Source organism: Protopterus annectens, chromosome 4.part0 (assembly GCF_019279795.1).
Source record: "Protopterus annectens isolate FY-2018-M chromosome 4.part0, PAN1.0, whole genome shotgun sequence".
Classification (NCBI taxonomy): domain Eukaryota; kingdom Metazoa; phylum Chordata; order Ceratodontiformes; family Protopteridae; genus Protopterus; species Protopterus annectens.
Window position 1 is genome coordinate 1,436,655,674 of NC_056733.1, and position 18,850 is coordinate 1,436,674,523.

At 35.2% G+C, this 18,850-nt stretch overlaps 1 protein-coding gene across 3 annotated transcripts in view; it reads left to right on the forward strand.

Annotated features, from left to right (window-relative positions):
* LOC122799897 (E3 ubiquitin-protein ligase RNF14-like) overlaps positions 1-18,850 on the forward strand; it is a 1,216,993-nt gene that overhangs the window by 39,086 nt on the left and 1,159,057 nt on the right. For all 3 annotated transcript variants that reach the window (XM_044069279.1, XM_044069281.1, XM_044069280.1), the window contains exon 2: positions 1,758-1,915. In XM_044069279.1, the coding sequence (XP_043925214.1) occupies positions 1,762-1,915 (154 nt within the window). In that variant the 5' untranslated portion in view covers positions 1,758-1,761. The remainder of the gene's footprint in view (positions 1-1,757; positions 1,916-18,850) is intronic.

The following is an 18,850-nucleotide window of genomic DNA, read 5'->3' on the forward strand; positions in this document are numbered from 1 at the left end:
GTTTTTGATGTTATAATTATTGCTGCATAGGACTGTCTCTATGCTATTTTTTTTTTGTTACATTGTATGTTATTTCCTGGAGCTTTTTTCCCCAGGCCTCTACTGAAAATGGACATATATCCAGTTAGACTAGCCCGGTCAACAAATGTAAAATAAAATAAAATAAATGTGATAAAGAAGCTTTTATGTTCAGGTTTGATGAGAGCTGAAGTACTGGTTCTTTGGAAGTGGTGTCTCGGGGTTGACATTTGTTATCCAATATATCCTGCGCTCATAAGTAACGAGGATTGAAGGGAAAACTAGCTTGAGGGACTGTCCTGGGGCTTTCTCATCCTTTCTGATCCCTTAACTTTGTATGGTTTATGTTAGCTTTTTTCTCCAGTAGATCAGGTGTTGTTGTAGTGGAATGGACAACTACTGATCCCTTTCTATTATTTATTAACGCTGTGATTGTTAAAATTGTATTGTTTTTAATTGTTAATTTTAAGGTTTAAGGTTAGAGGGCTGATTTACATAGATTCATGCGTTTATTAATTAGTGATTCTTCATTATGAGTTCGGTTAGAAATGTCTACTAGATACATTTGTGTAATAGTCTCGATATGTACCCAATAATGGGATTATATTTTTGTGAATTTTAATGATGCTGTTACAGAAATGTGAATGCCTTAGACTCATGGTTGTTGTCTGCCGTGGATCTTTAAAGCTATATATGTGCACAATTTTTCAGTAAAGGCATTTGAATTTTGTTTTAAATAGTTCTTTGGTTCCTAGTTAAGAGTGGACCTTCACACGTCAGTAGCTCAGAAGAAAAAAAATTAAAAGCAAAAAAAAAAATAATACACACACACACACACATATATATATATATATATATATATATATATATATATATATATGTGTGTGTGTATGTATATATATATATATATATATATATATATATATATATATATACACACACACACACACACACACACACACACACACACACACACACACACATATGAACCTGCTGTTAGAACAGTGTTTTGTAAGATGAGGAATCAGCAAGTTAAATCAAGCATCATAACATCATAGTGCACACTGCTAAGCTTTGACATAGAGGAATGCTAGTACGTATTGTAAGAGTTAACAGTGAAGTCAAGAATCTGGTTTTGACACAATCTGTTGAATAAAACAGGCTGCTTAATCAGTCAGAGATTGTTAAATCCAAGACATCCACTCTGCAGAATCTTTGATCTTGGAGTCAAGTTATTTTGGTAAACTTAATGAAACCGTATTCTCTTTTGATGGGACTGTGGTGAAACTGGCTTCAGTGAATTTGGTTTCAACATTCTGGCCAACATCCATGTGTCTCAATGTGCAGATATCTGTAGTGGCTGTCCTCAGACACATCCCTAGTGGTGCCCTGCTAAAGTGAATTGTTTTACTTGCTAAACTAACATATATTATGGTGTTCTCAGCAAAGATATTTTAAAAGATGTTCTCCTTTCATACCCAAGTAAATGCTGCTGTGTCAGCACTTACTGATGAGGACTGATTGCTGCATTTAAATTGTGTCCTTGCAATACATGTTGCTATGAAGAAATGTAGAGGTGAATTGCTCTATGTTTATGTGAAGGGAAGAGGCTGATACAAGCTTCTAGTCCAAAAATCAAGATTGGAGGTGCAAGAATGTTGAATTAAATTTTGTTAACAGAGTACAAAATCAAGTAAAACAGACCACCATTGACTGCACTATTGTTTCGTATGTTTTAGTTAAATGTCCTCAGAAGACATCGAAGCCCAGGAGGATGAATTACTTGCCCTTGCTGGTATTTATAATGAAGATGAATTCAACAGGACTGAATCTTCCCAGGGTGGTGAAATTAGGATCTGTCTCACATTGCCACCACATTTTAGAGTGCTGGTTGATGGTAAGTTTAAGTTCTACTGAATGTTTTGTTTTTTCCTTAACCCAGTCACACCAGCTTGCCATTGTATAGTACAGTCATAAAGCAGTACAAAACTTAGTGGACAGAATGGTGAGGATTGGAATCTCCACCTCAGTAAATTGTAGCCTCCTGGTTTTGTTTGTATCTTCCATGGTCTTGAATGTTCACATAAAATAAATCTAAATGTTTAAATTTTTGAGAGGCTGGCTGGAACAAATCCTTGAATGCTGTAGGTCCACCGCATAGAATATGCAGACCTTTCTGCAAATCAGATAACACAGAGAAGTCTGTTATCTTCTTTAAAGACTGTAATTGTATTTGTTTTGTGAGAATACAACATTGCTTTTTTACATTCATTAGAGGAACGAAAGATCAGCTCTTTTAACAGGAATCTCTTCTTCCAAAACCACACAGAAGTTCTGCAGCAGAACATAGGAACTTTATTGGGACTAGAAGGTTAAAAACATATAAGTAGGTTGGGAGCCTAGCAGTTAGTAGGATCATGACTTGTCAAATTTGCAATTCAACCAATGGAAATCATCAAATAAAACCTTTTGACTCTGAGAAGAGCGGGCTAATCAGCATGCCCCTCCCCCATGAGGCCCTTGGCAGTGCTCACTTCCTGGTTGTTTAGCTGGGTTTAGATTTTTTTTCCTGATGAGTTGCAACTTAATGAACTTGGTGATGTGACATACATCTATTAGATGCATATGTTATTACTGTTGTTTATTTCCTGGTTCACTGCTTTACATAGTGAAGATCTTTTGCCAGAGCTTTCCACCAGCCTGTATCCCTCAGTATAAGTCTTTGAGGAAAAGCTCTAGAGGTGAACATGAGAAATGTGAGTTTGTCTACTTAACCCATCCACCCAAGTACTTGGGTATTATATTCAAGCTTAGGAAATCCTAGCTCACATGGTCAGACCACAGAGTTGTTTTCAAGTTTTATGTCTCCATGCCTATGGATAATCAAACCCTTTCCATGATGATTATGTCTATTTGTTTCTGTTCTTCTCAGGGAGAGATACGGTCATTGGGAGGCCAAGAGCAAACTTGCTTCTATATGGCCAACCCTTTCTCTTATGGCTGACGCGTGGTATCAGATGCAAGACCATACTTTGCCTTCTGATGTGTGCCATACCTCTCAACTGTCCAGATTTTTGGCTCATATTTTTGGTCTGTTCATCATAAAATTTGTGGTTGTATGGCAAATCATTGGGATGATCTGAGGATTGAAGTCACTAAATAAAGACATACATTTAAATTTCAGACTTCAAATCCCTCAGAAAATGTATGTTTAAAACAAACCATGTTATTCTATCAACATTCCAAATGTATAAGGGCAATATGGTTCTCTAGCTATCTCACTGACAGGCAGCAGGCAGTGAGATGGTACTCGGCACTATCTATCCCCCTCTCAGTAAGAATGGGTGTCCCCCAAGGAGACATTCTTGGTCCTCTACTATTTAATATCTTCACTAACACACTTTATTCCTCTTGTCCTCAGTCTCTCATTGTCCAATATGCTGAGGATTCAGCAGTCATCACTATTGCTGACTCACCCTCTGAACTCCTATCAACTACCCAGACATCCTTTAACTTAGTAGAGACATGGCTCACCAATAACCAGCTCATCCTTAACCCAAAAAAAACTAAATTGCTACTCTTTCTTCCTAAATTTGCCAACCACATCAAATGTTCCTTCTCCAAACAATCCCTAAACAATACTCCTATGCAAGTCGAGACTAGTACAAAATTAGTTGGCATTACCATAGATGATCAACTAAAATTCAACCTACACATTAACAATTGTATCAAAAAAAAAACACCAAAAGCTAGGACTCCTGTATAGGAATAAAAAATTCCTCACTGCTGAAGCTAGGATCTCTGTTACTCATGCCCACCTTTTACCTTGCTTAACTTACTGTTCCCAAATACATACTAATCTAAACTCCTCCCTACTCACTAAATTAGAAACAACCTATCACAAAATAGCTAAATTTGCTGCTCAACAAACATATAAATCTCACCACTGCCTGTCCCTAAAACACCTGAACTGGCTTGAAGTACCTCACCTGCTCCTACAATCCCAGCTCCAAGTCATACACTCCATTCTATATCAGCCTGATTTCTGCCCTAGTCTATCCTCCCGTATTCACTTCAGAAGACTGAAAATGCACAGTCTCGAATTTCATATGACTGCCACACAAAATCCTGAAAACTCAGAATCCAGAAAATTCAAAATCCTGAATCCCAAAAGACTGAAAACACACATGATACAAATACTGACTAATCCTGAAAACTCAGAATCCAGAAAATTCGAAATCCTGAATCCCAAAAGACTGAAAACACACATGATACAAATACTGACTATATTCCAGTACAAGGACACACAGAGAAACAAACAGAAGATAAAGCATATTAGTTTTAACAAGTATGAGCAGGGGGCAAACCCTGCTGCACCCCCTATGTGGGGGTGCTGTGCCTCCCACACCCCCTGCTACTTAAATATATCAACTCTGAGATTGCACTTCACTACATTAACATGAGTTATGTTGTAGTATAGCAAGTTAGACAGGAACATTACTAAGGTTACAACAGGCAGTCATGAAACAAGTAGTGGTATGTTCGCCATTTTTTCTGTGGAGTGCGATCTTGTAGTTGATATATTTAAGTAGCAGGAGGTGTGTGGGGGGGCAGCCCCCCACATTGGGGGTGCAGGGCAGCTTGCCTCCCCTGCTTATATTTGTTGGAAAGTAATATGCTTTGTCTTGTCTATAGTCAGTGTTTGTATCCTGTTTGTTTTCAGTCTTTTGGGATTCAGGATTTTGAATTTTCAGGATTTTGGGTGTCAGTCTTATGAAATTCAAGATTGCGGGTTTTCAGTCTTCTGAAGTGAATCCTTCCTCCATTATCTCGCATTATACCCCTACCAGACACCTCTGAAACACAACCAAAGACCTATTAAATGTTTACAAACCAAAATCCAAAACGGTGCAACTTATAAAGCTACCACCTCTCCATTGCTTGGAACAAACTCCCACTTCAAATAAAGAACCAAACTCTCCCCAAACAATTCAAATTAGCCACCAAAGACTACTTTAAAAAACACTGGACCTGCCATTGTACAGACACCCCCTACCAGTACCTACCTATAAAGTACTGTCAAATTGTCATGATACTTAGCTTGTACTACTTACATTCTATTACCTTTTATGTTACTTCCTAAGCTTATGCTATACAATGCCTATTGAACCTTAGATTAGCAAACTTACTAAACTATCGCATATTACTTACTATACTTTAATTGTTATCGTCCTTTGTTTGTATAATTCAACAACAACTATATGAATTTTTTTTTGTAACTTCTTGAGTATCTCTACCATTATGTTATTAATATGAGTTTTTCGGAGCTTTTCTTCCCAGGCCTCCACTGAAAAAGGGTTTGAGCTCAGTCGGACACTCCCGGTCAACAAATGTAAAATAAAATAAATAAATAAATACATTTAAAATGTGTCCCTATTTTTTGCCTTTGTCCCCCCGTTTGTCTTGGACTTTGTCCACATTTCTTGTCCAAAGAGGTTGAGAGGCATGATTATTCTGTGCATGTGCACTCCATTATTACATCACAATTAAGGCTACTGCATGAATGTTTTTTTCTAGATTGAAGAACAAATCCTCAAACCATAAGCAGTGTGGCGTGCACCTCTTTCTCCTGTAGGCACCAACACTGAAACAAGTCAGACTGCCACCCCCCCCCCCCAGGGTGGGTGAATTAGAGCTATCTACTCACACCTGTCCGCCCTCTGTCTGATTCCTTCACTGTTCAGTCACTAGGCTGTCCTTGGGCATGTTTTTACCAGGCTGTGGAGTGGTGATTCATCACTGGGACAAAGCAGAAATTCCCTAAGACTCCAAGAGCAGAATAAGTTATTGCAATGTTTCACTTAATTGCACTTCTTAACGCTTATAATTATGCTATACAGCTAATCTACTACATTTTGCACTGTTGTAAAGCTTTTTTTTTACTGTTTCACAGCATTTGTGTACTGTTTTATATTGTTTTTAACTGTAGTTTTCATTTTTAGATAGTGTTTCATTACTGTAATTAAATTTTTACTGGATTACTTAACTGCAAACTGTAAGCTTTTTCATACTGAGAGTTGTATTTTCTGTTTGTGAGTGCTCTATCTGTGCTTTTCTGTGGATTTTTTTGAGGTTTCTGTGTTCTAATCAAGTAGCATAGTCTGGATAGAGGCCTGCTGTTATCCAGGCCTGGTCGTTTTGTTTGTTGAGTTTCCTGTGTTCCTGGCAGCCATCCTCTGCTGATAGTGTCTTGTCTTCTCTGTAAGTGGGAGTAACAGGGTTGCCTGACCTTCTGTATCATGAGTGACTGGTTGAAAGAGCAGGGTCTAGCAGGACTGGGTAGTAATTTGTGCTTCTAGATTCTTCCATCTTTTATGGTATTTAAACCCTGTGTCTGCAGGGGGCTGTGATGGTTTTCACCAGGCTGTGGAGTGGTGATTCATCATAGGTTCATAGGTAGGTACTAGGCTATCGGTCCAAGGGCCTACGTAAGCTTAGCCAACAAAGTTCCCTGGCTTATGCCATCCAAGAACGTTATTTTCCAGTGCCATTATTGAGCAGAGATACAGAAGTGGTCCCCCGGGGTGTATTTTATATTTCCCATCCACTCATCAAGATTTTTCTTCATGAGTGCTAATGAAGAACTTTGCTTGACATACAGGTTCATAGGTTAAAGCAGAAATTCTCTAAGACTCCAAGAGCAGAATAAGTTATTTCTTACATTTATTTAATTGAATTGCAGTTCTTAATGTTATCATTGTGCTATGCAGCTAATCTACTATATTTTGCACTGTTATAAAGCCGTTTTTACAGTTTCACTGCATTAGTGTCCTGTTTTATACTGTTTTAACTGCATTTTTCATTGCTAGATAATGTTTCATTACTGTAATTGCATTTTTACTGAATTACTTAACTGTAAACTGCTTTTTCATACCGAGAGTTGTATTTTCTTTTTGTGAGTAGCTAGTAGCTGTAGTATAGTTCCCCACCCTCCCTTCCTGTTGGTATCTTGTTCTTATACTTGATGGCTTTGCAGTTTCCCACCCCTACTGTAAATTTGATTTGGGACACTCTTCCCAGTCTAGTGTCATTAGCTCATTCTACCTAATACAGAGAGAACATTTGGGAAAGCCAACGCACTTGGTTTCTTAACCTTGAATTATATTCTGTACTTCTTTTCTCCCTTTCCACTTTATAAAAAGAAAAAAAACAACACTTTGCTAGAATCTACCATTGCTAGAATCTCCTTGTGTTCTAACTGAGTGTGCTTCTCAAACAATCTGGAAATATAGAGCTGGTAAGTATATTTTTGGCATTTTTTAACTGTTCAGAGTTCTGCATTGTCTTAATTTTTGCTTGACTGAATTATTTATCTATTTGCTGGCATTGTTTTCTGATACTCTGTGTGTCCATTTTGATTTTTTCCTAATTTACTGCTTTTACTTTAATTGCATTTATTTAAACTGTATTTACTTTAATATTGCTATACACTCAAGTGTGCTAACTTGCACTGCATTTGAATTGTTTTACTACTGTTTTAGCTGCTTTTCTATAAAAAAAAAGTTCTAAGCTTCTTTCCCACCTTTCCTGTAACTAGTGTAGTCCAGATACAGATTTGTTGTGTCCAGGACTGTTTGTAAGCTTCTGAGCCCCCAAGATTTTTGTATTGGAAGGAAGCCTTCTAGCTTATCTACCACAAGAGGAGTGGTTTCTGGCCCAGAAAGTGTAGTTTATTGAAAGTTTGGGCAGTTTTTCCATCCCTTTCTACTTTCTGGTTTAAAAGCCCATGTTTGCATGGGTTTGCACTTTGTTTAAGCTCCACTCAGTGGCACTGAGGTGAGGAAAACTATTACTGGTGCCAGAAAGTCTGCTGTTTAGTTTTTTCCATTCGATCTTGCTAGTTATTTCTCTCTTGCACTGCAAATAGCCTAATCGCTTTGCACTTCAACAGGTTTTTGTAGCAATTATTATAGCACACCTAAGAGCCATCAGCACTAGTCATTCTTCATGGAAATAGCTCCAGTACTTAGTAGTGATGACCAGCCCTCCTGGCATGATTAAAGGGCAGTTTCTTGTGCTTTCTTCTATTAATCTGGTGCACTTGGGCATTCTGAGGCAGTGTAGCAACTGGCTCATGTACACAGACAACCCCCTCCTCTTACCTACCAACACTCAGACTTGTGGGAGATGCACTTATATCACCAAATTGGAAGCTGTGCACTCTCCAGCCAAGACCGGACTAGATGGTCAGAAGGAGAAGGTCAACACCTGCACCACACCACATGGAACACATAACCCTCCAGAACACCCACTATCACAGCTCTCACATAAAAGCACAAACCACACACCCACCCTCATGAAGGCACTCAATAGAAATTTACCCAAACAGCAGAGACCTCCAAGAGAGAAATGCACTCGACCACCACAACACAGCACAAACCACAGGACACATAGCTCACCTCCACAGTGTGCCCCTCAACCTAAGCCCCTAAGGCTAAACACCTTGCCCAATACACTAATCATAGGTGACTCAATAGTGAGGCACACAGATGCCCCACTCACTAGGTTGAATAAGGAGAAGGTAACAGTCAGCTGTCTATCAGGTGCCAGAGTCCGACACATAACACATGCACTCAGGTCACTCCACAGCAAGTACAAGTATGACTCTGTCATTGTCCATGTGGGTGTGAATGACCTGAGATGCACCTCCCTGGACTACATGAAAAGAGACATGGTGGAGCTGTTGGATTATGTGGCCCAGGTAGGTATGACACTAGCCCTGAGCATTATCCTGCTGTCACCCAGAATGATACCACAGTACAAACAAAAAATAATTGACTTCAACAATTGGCTAAGTTTCTGGTGTCATTCTAAGGAGATCCACTATCTGTCTGCTTGGGTGACATGATTGACAGACCTTGATGCTTTGCCAGAGATGGCCTGCATTTTTCATCCCAGGGTTTCTGGGTACTGGCTAAGGCTCTTGCCACCCCTATAGTGCCTTTTTTAGGCGGTGTTCCAAAGACCAAATTACCACCATAACAGCTGTAAATAAATGCCACTCGCTTGAAGCACTCCTCAAAATGGAGAACATAGATATTTGTGCTGTAATGGAGACCTGTTTTAAAGTGGCAGAAAGCACCCCAGTTCTACCAGGCTATAAGTCATTCCACACCTTTCAGCCCAGAAACATGGACCGAAGCTCCAAAGGCAGTGGTGTCTCCATATTCTGGAGCATTTCTCCCCGGGCCTCTGCTGAAAACAGGATCTGTGGAACCTAGTCGGACTTTCCCGGTCAACAAATGTTAAATAAATAAATAAATAAATAAAATAAATATTCATAAAGGATATGCACACCTCCAGACAAGTAGCCCAGCATAATGCATCTGAGATACTTCAGGTACAACTAACATTGGATAAGACTGCGGTCCAGGTCATAGCCTGCTATAGGTCTGCAACCATGTCCCTAGACTCTCAATCCACATTCCTAAGCACCCTGAAGTCTATCAAGGTCCAACTCAACACTCTCATACTAGTAGACTTCAACTACCCCTCCATCAACTGGGAAAACTACTCAAGCACCAATGCACTGGCCCAATGCTTCCTGGAATTCATCAGTTCCAATGACCTGGACCAGCTCATTCTTACCCCCAGTAGAAGAAGCAACATCGTTGACCTGATTATTACTAATATGGGCAACCATTGCTCTACACCAATAGTCAATTCCTCCCTGCTTAGATCCGACCAGAAATTAATCACCATGGAAATCCACATCATACCCACATCCCCTGCTAAGCTATCCACCATGAAAAACTTCTCCAAAGCTGACTTTGGACTCCTAAAACAGAGGTGGCTAACTTCATGGCATCCATGCCAGTGGAACATAGATGCATGACTGCTGAATCATACACCAATGCACTGTATGAACACGTACATAAATGCATGGAACTAGCCAAAGCCATGTCTGACCCAGCTCTGTTAGAAATCCTATATCTAAAGAAATCCCAATCCCTCTGCACCACACGTTCCAGAGACCTCAACCTTATTACCACAATCAACAGAACATGCTGGAGGGACAGGTTCATAATCCAGAGACTGCCCATGCTCTGGAATAGACTTCCCATACATGTCAAGCAGAACACCTTACTGGCTCTCTTCAAGAGACATCTTGATGAATAGATGGGAAATAGAAAGTTCACCTTGGGGATCACTCCAGTGGCTCTACTTGATAGAGGCACTGGGAACTAACGACGGGTGGCACAATGCAAGGGCACGTCGATCAGCTAGGCTTGTAAAGGCCCCAGGGCCTTTAGCCTAGTACACACCTATGAATCAAGTACATCCAGGGCTTTATCATTCTCTACCATGACGCTAGCTGCTGGGTTGCTTTCTATTATTTTAAAATGATATTATTTTGAATCACTGCAGATCTTCTGAATCACTACAGATCTTCCAGTTATTTTTCTTAGGTTGGCTGTAGGGCCTTTTGGGCTGTATTATAAAACAGTAAATTATCCCATCTTTGTAAGGCAACAAGTATGAATCTTTCCACAAGCAATTTAAAAAGATCAGTCTCCAGTCATTTATCCAGAAGCACTAAAGCATGAATTCACATTTTCAATTTTTGCAGTTTTTAGGCATATAAAAACAATACCATATAATAGGTTCGTAGGTGCAACCCAAATGTGTCCCTTGAGCCACTGTACATATAGTACTATAACAAATGTCTGTGGCTTCGAACATAACCGTTTTAAACTATGCCTAATTTTCTTATTTAAAATGATCATATCAGTGAAGAAAATATGCCTAAGTGAAACCATTTTACTATATGTAGATATGTGTGTTATACATATTATTTATTTTGTGCATGTGACACCAGTAATGCCACTTGATGAGTAGTGCAACTGATTATGTAAATGCATTTCATAAGCATTTATATTATTAGTATAGCACTTTTGACTGACTCTTTTTAAGTTCTCTAAATCACAAATTACTGAAAAAAAGATTTTAAACTCATTTAGCAGAATCACATATGACTGAAAATGTTATTAGACCAAATATACCTTAAAAATGTATTATTTTGCTGCGACTCGCACACTTCACGTACTTAAATGTATTTCCTCTATAGGCACACAACAGTGGAGAAAAGAGAAAATAAAAACACAGTGAATCATTGCTGACACAAAAACACATAATAGAAAATGTCATTAGAGCAGACATACCTTAAAATGTTTTTGCAAGGGAGCAAGCCCCCTGCACCCTCCATGTAGGGGGCTTTGCACAACACCCTTACTTAAGTATATTAACTCTGAAGTTTCATAATGGGGAAAAAAGAGAAAAAAAAAAACACAGTGAGTCAGCATTTCCATGCAAACACAAATGACCACAGTAATTCTCTGCAGACTTTATAATTTTAGTCAGTCATGATTCAGTCAAATGTGTTTCACTCAGTTTTGTTCAGTCAGTTATAATACAGTTAAAGGTGATTCACTCACAACTACTGCTTTATATACATGTGTGTGTGTGTGTGTGTGTGTGTGTGTGTGTGTGTGTGTGTGTGTGTGTGTGTGTGTGTGTGTGTGTGTGTGTGTGTCCATGTGTAAATGTGTGGTGGATAATCCAATACATTATTTTGCTAAGCGATCAGTCCTATAGGTAAACTGTGATTAGTAAAAGTCGTGGTACCTTTTATCTTTCTCACAGTCGGTTGACCACTTGCCCCATTAAATACAGCATTAAGAGGATGACACTTGTTTTCCCAATAACCATCATTAGACAGGGTCTTGATCCGCAACTTCTGTACTGAAGAAGTGCCAGTCTTCCCTGTGGTTTAATAAATATATGTATATATAGATATAATGCTTAGGTGACTGCTGTAGATATGAGGACTTACTGGTAGACATCCGAGAGCTTGTGTACATTTTCGAGTGAATTAAAATCAACTAATTGGTGAAAGGGTTTTAAGCCAATTTAGCTATTTAGACCAGCTACAGGAAGCTGTTCTTAAGTTAAACATAAGCTTTATTTTTAATTATAATATTTTTCTATAAGATGGTCAACTCCTAAGTCATATTTTCAAAACATGAAATGACTCACAATGGAAATATTTCAAACTGGAACCATGCTATTTTTTGAAGTGAAAAGCTACTGTTTATAGGTGTCCTGTGAAGCTTAATGTCATGCAGGTGTTCCTACACCCATTCCTTAAACGTACATATAGTTGCTCATTATATTCTTTAGCATGAGAGTATCAGAGTACATTATATTTGTAGGTCAGTAGCCCACTAATACTGAAAGGTGTACTGTTTAAAGCCAACCAGTGTACTGACACATGCTGTAATGATGACATAGAAATATACCTTTCAGAAATGGAAGTCTACTACCATACGTACCAAGCTTTTTTGGACTCTAGAAGTAACTTGTGAACTAGTTTGTTTGTAATACTTAATCTTGTTTTAAAGGTAATATATGGGTGCCTGGGAAATGTTTTCTTTTTAAAATGTTTTATTTGGTAGTGAAATTTTCCCATAAATAATAGAGCCAGTCTTATCTGTAGAAAATACAACAACAAAATTAGCCAATGTTCTATTATTTAACCAGCCTTGCACCTTTTTAATCTCTTCCCCAAATGCCATAGTTTCCATATATTTGATTCTCATAAAATAAGGTCTTGTCTCTGGATCTTTAAATCTCATCTATTGTATATTTTTCTAAAAGGTTCCTGCAGTAAACAATTATAAGGAGAAGAGTTCATTGGGAACTTTGGATAGCAACTGAGGTCAATTAGAACTGTATTTGTGAAGGGTTTTCTGTAAGTTTATTTCCACTAAATGTCCTTTTGCTCTGTAATTAAGATTTAGAAAAGGCATTGCTGTTTAATTTAACCAATGAAAATTGAAAAACTAGGGTTAGAATTCAATGTATTGAAAAACTCATTTTCATTTCCCTTCCAAATAATTAACATCTCATCAATAAAACAAATGATGGTACCTTTATTATTTGATTACTGCAAAACTCATTAGCCTCCTTGACTGTGTACCTTAAAGATTTAATATGTGTTTAAATGGATCTACACTATTCTGTGATAACAAGGGAGATACCATTAAAACATTGTTTTGACCATTGTGATTTAGATTATTTATTTGGGTTTATATCAATTAATTGACAGCTTAATTGAGCAAATCACTATTTGTCAAACTGACTTAAGTGAAAGCTCAATTAAATGAATGATCATTTAAGCAAAATTTTCCCGGGGAAAGGACATGATTGGCCATCATTGGGAATTTCCCCTTTTCCCCATTGTAATTCGATCGCGGAGTTGGTATATGTAGGTGGGGGTGGGGTGAAGCCCCCCACTTTGCAGAGTTTTAAATTTTGTTTCATTTGTTATGGTCGGTGGGTGAGCGACTAGTTTTTTCCCTAAGAACATTTTTGCTTAAATAATCATTTGCTTAATTGAGCCTTCACTTAATTGGGTTCGACAAATAGCGATTTGCTCAATTAAGCTTTCAATTAAATAATATGGACCTTATTTTATAATATAGTTATAAATCCTTTGTTTAATGAGCTACACAGTGGTATACAGATTTAAATTTAGAGAAAGTAGCATAAGTGGATTTAACAGAATAAAAAGAAAATTAGAAGGGCAGTTTGAATGGGGTTTCTGTTCACACTAGGTACCTTAACTTCATTGATGGGAATGAGTTTTCTTGTAGTTTAGCTAACTTTGATATTATTATCTCTTTTTTTTTTCTTTTTGTGTTTTGCCAAATAAAATGTACCTGCAGGCAATAATTTTCCTTTTGATTTCATAAAGTCATTTTTCTAAGGATCTGGATTACACAGATTATGGAGTAGCAGTTAGTAATAGCAATATGTATGTAATTGATATAAAACATTTTCTTTAAAACATGTTTCTTCAAATGTAAATGGCATTGTGATGGCAGCAAGAGAAAGCAGTTTAAGTATTTAGAATATATGAAAACTATTTTATTGTAAGATTATATTAATAGATTAAGTACAAAAAATACAATACTAGCAAATTCTAGCTTTAAAGAAAAGAGAAAGAGAACAGCAATCTTATGGATAAATTTTACTATAACGAACAGTATTATTGACTCATACAGTAATGATTAGGGTATGATGTATATGGGCATTATTGAATATCAAAAAAGAATCTTAGCCTTAGTAAATGTGAACTCGATTTTAGGAATGGAGCTAAATACTCGAGGCAGTATCTGAAAATGTTAAATTCAAATATGAAGAGAAGTATAATAAGGTAAAAATAATTTAGAAAATGATGCTAACACAAATAACAAAACTTGAATTTCAGCATCAACCAAGGCTTTAGCAAACTTTGCTGACTTATTTAGTATTAATAGATGTTAACTTTTCTGAATCAAATTATCTGTGTTACACTCATTATTCCTATAGATTTGATATGCAGTCAAGAATTGAAAGGCTATATGTTTACATGATTTGATCTCTAAAATAGAATAGGTAAAGTTGATAACATCATTTATCAGCTCACTTTGCAGTTACTTATACAATAAAAATAAATGAAAGAACACTGGCTTCTTTTAATAGACTTCCAGTTTATATAACAAATTTAAAGATTTTAAGAAGTGGTTTCTAACAAAAATACAGCACTTCTTAGACTTCAGTAATAACTGTAAAGTGTCTGATGTGATCCTAAGGGACTCGATGAAAGCATATTTATATGGCAAAGTCACAACTTGATATTACAAGAAAAAACAACTGACATTGCAATAAAACACAGACAAAATAATGTTAAAATACAAAAAGAATAAACAGCCTTATTGTAAAAAATGAAAATAAATTAATGCAGAGTTTAAAAGATTCTGCAACATAAGGTTTTCATTAGCATCGAAAAAGTAAAATTACTTTCTTATGCCCTAACTCTTAAAGCCTTATATAAGTTAGCTCTTGCATCCAAAATGATAATAAGAACTAATCATCTCAACTATACATATTTCTGTGGTAGTAATAGTAAATTTATGGACACAGAAGAATTTTTGGACTGGAAATTATTATATGGAATAGTAGTGTAGAAAATGAAAAATAATTGATGCTTGTTTAAATAGGAATGTACACAAAAATATTATCAGAGCAAATAAGAAAAAAAGAAAAAATATTGCTATAACAGAAATAAAACAAATTAAAAGGCTGAAGGAAACTAAAGCTCCACTGTAATGGCACCATTCTTGCATTATATAAAATATGACCTCAAAATGTTACACCTCTTTTACAGAAACTATTCACATAAATTAAAACATTTAACATGCCTCTATCATGGAAATATACAACATATTTTCCTTTATAAAAAAGGTCAAATATCTCTTTGTTCTTCTTATAGACCTACAACTTTACTGACTGTTGATTGCAATTTTTTTAGTGCTTCCCAATAGTGTAAAAACATATAATACCTATATTAATAGAAGATAGAAGACCAAACAAGCGTTATATTAAATAGGAAAACACGGGATAACATCTAACGAAAAATTGATTACACTATAACAATAAATGACAGCTATCTGTAATTAGCTTGGTTCTACATAAAGTCTTCAGTTCAGTAAACTGCTCCTATTTAGCTAAAGTATTATAAAGCCATAGATTTCAAAGAAATTTAATATTCTTATTGATCATCTTTATCAAAATTTATTCTCATGTGTTAAACTAGAGTCTATTTCTCAGTCAATAAAAATAAGCAAGGCATAAAGCAAAGTTGTCCCTTGTCTCCTTTATCATTTACTTTAGCTACTGATAGTCTAGCCAGTTATTTAGAAATAATTATATACTATAATTTAAAGTAAATGATTAATGTACTTCAAAATCTTAGTTATTTGCTGATGATAAACAGTTAACAAATGATGCTGATTCATCACCAAGAAAATTGCAATATATATATATATATATATATATATATATATATATATATATATATATATATATATATATTTTTTTTTTTTTCTTTTTTTAACTGATGGCGGGTCTAAAAGTTCAAACAGGATACAATTAATGTCTTATACCTTATTAACAAAGAGTTAAATTACTCAGTGGAAACTGATAGCATGTTTAAATGGGATTAAATATTTAGTGGTTATTCATATGTAGTTACAAAGAAATAGCAACAATAAATTATAAAAAATGTTTTAGGCAGTGTTAAAACAATACTAAATAGAATAATTTATTATTTTCTATGGAAGATAGGTTAATTTTAATCAAAGTAGCTATTTTACCCAAAATACTATAAAGTATACAAACCTCTTTAGTTCCTTGTTATTGACACATTAAACAATTTAATGGCATTTATTTGAAGTTCTCATGGCACCCTTAACAAACCTAGAATAGCCTTGGTAGAGTAGGATTCCCTGTCTTAGAAATGTCTGCTATAGTATTAGTTATTGAAACATTAGATTTATGGTTAAATTCTGCTTATTCATCCAGATGGAAAAAATATGAAACTATCTGGTTAAATAAAGAAAGCATACTATTCAACATATACAAACTTTGACAGTATTTAAAACATCAGTTATCCAACAGATTGTACTTGCATAATCAGCACAATAAAACTAGAAAAGTTATATGTAAATACCCAGAGATAAAATAATGGTGTTTTATATTATTCCCTAAAACATTTATACCAGAATGTATAGATAGGCTGAACTTTCAAAAACTGCTAAGATTAAAAAAAATAGGAATTTGATCTTTTGGAATTAAATGTTAAAAGAGACTATAATGTGAGAAGCAAACAATTAAATCAGGAAATATTGTTTGAGTATGGAAAAGTGGTTTATAGAGTAAATTAATAATTCTTCATTTTAAATCTAAGTTTTTCTTAGTTTTTATTTGAAGTTTTTAAACCTAATTTAATATCCGGTATAATTAAAAAAGAACATCCATCCATTCTTAATTTTTCTAAGCAGTCTTAAAACAAGCAATGACATAGGAAGATCATATTTATTCAAAATATATAACATAATTAAGAATTATAATTTTTTTAATGAAGCTAGCTGAACTTTAAGTACAGTAGATAAAAATGATTTTAATTTTTTCCAAAAAATTCATCCTCTTTAATTTTTGGAGATTAGACTCTTGCGACTTTCTACATATATCATTTATTACTCCACATATAATTGAAATTATGTACAAAAAGAAGGTACTGATTCTTGGATGTGTAAATCCTTAATCAAAACAAATTGGCAACATATGGTTTATGATTACAATGTCCTGCAACCCTTTTTGGAAATAAATGGGCCAGATTCGAGAAAGCCTTCAGAAAGATTACACTAAGTGTACATGTAGTCTACACATTGTGGTAACCTTTATGAACCTCTGTCAATATTTAAAGGTGCAAGAATATCAGTAGGAAAACTAAAATTAGGAGGAAGAAGGTGCAAGTTATGTCTGGTTGTCTGTTCACTCAGAACAGTGTATACTTAGTGCTATTGAATTTCAGGTAAGTGTTTCTTTCAAGCATTGCTGTCTGATAAATAATTTATTTTAACTAAAAACTTGTTGTTGTTTAATGCTCTAATTCTCTGATGTTACTCAGGTCTCAATTCCCACTTCTGTGGAACCTATTAACAATAGTCAGGAAAATGACTGTAAAGAGTTTGAAAATGAGGTTTTCCCTTCATTTTCAGAATTTATAAATACTGTCACTGTTATGTGTTTTAAAGCAGTGTCTAGCATTAAAATGAAAACAAAATAACCACTGAATATAATTACCGGATAAAATTGAAATTATTATTAAAGAAATGTTAATCTATGGTTTATAATCAGTTTATACTGTTTGGCTGTTTAATGAATTTTAATAATGTATATCAAAAGAGTTTATGTAGACACATGCAAATATTTATTTGTTTCATTACATTAATGTGTTTGTTTCTGTATATACAGTTTCAGTAACATATTAAAACAAGAATTCCAGTGCAGCTCATTGTTGAATTTGTGACAACCACCTTAGCTGATTGAAAGCATGACTCTGTAGTCATGACATTTTACACATGAAATGTTTCTTCTGATAAAATATGTAGAATTTTAATTCTGGTATAATGAGAACTTAGTGTACATATAGTTTGGACTTTATTTTCCCATGGCCTTTTATGCAGATGTCAGATAATCTCCAAGTGGAAACATGCATTCTATGTGGGCAAGACTGTAAATAAACTCAAGCATAGGATTTCATGTCATCTGTCAGAAATCTGTTCTGAATGTAAAAGTAATGCACTAGCCAAACACCTTTCTCTTCATAAGACAGACAGGTTTTAAGTTCCAGATCCTGGATCGCATAGACATGAGTGATCTTGAAGGAGACATCCCGAATATTCTGAAGAAACATGAACTTGTGTGGCAATTAAAGCTGAACTCTTTTAGGAAGCCTGGATGAACTACTACTGTTCAATTAAAAGTGCACTCAAACTTAGAAAATTGCCACATTGTGTACATGACTAATTTTATTTTATTTTATTTTATTCTACCAGTTGGTTTTAAATACCATTTTAAATCGGTTATAATTTAAGTGTATATTTTGTTTCCATCATTATACATATTTTCTTATTATTTTTTCTTTTTCTTGTTCTTTTTTTCCACTTTATTCAAAATGATGTGTAATAACAATACTATTTATACAATTATATATATTTTTATAGATAGTTTTTGGGGCTCTTGTACACAGACCTGAAGAAGTCTAGAAGGACAAAAGTGATCTTTGATACCAATAGGTTATGAAAATAGAATATGATTTTTACTTTTTACAATTGATTTTTACATGCAAAGTGTATATGTATATATTTTTATATTTTTTTTG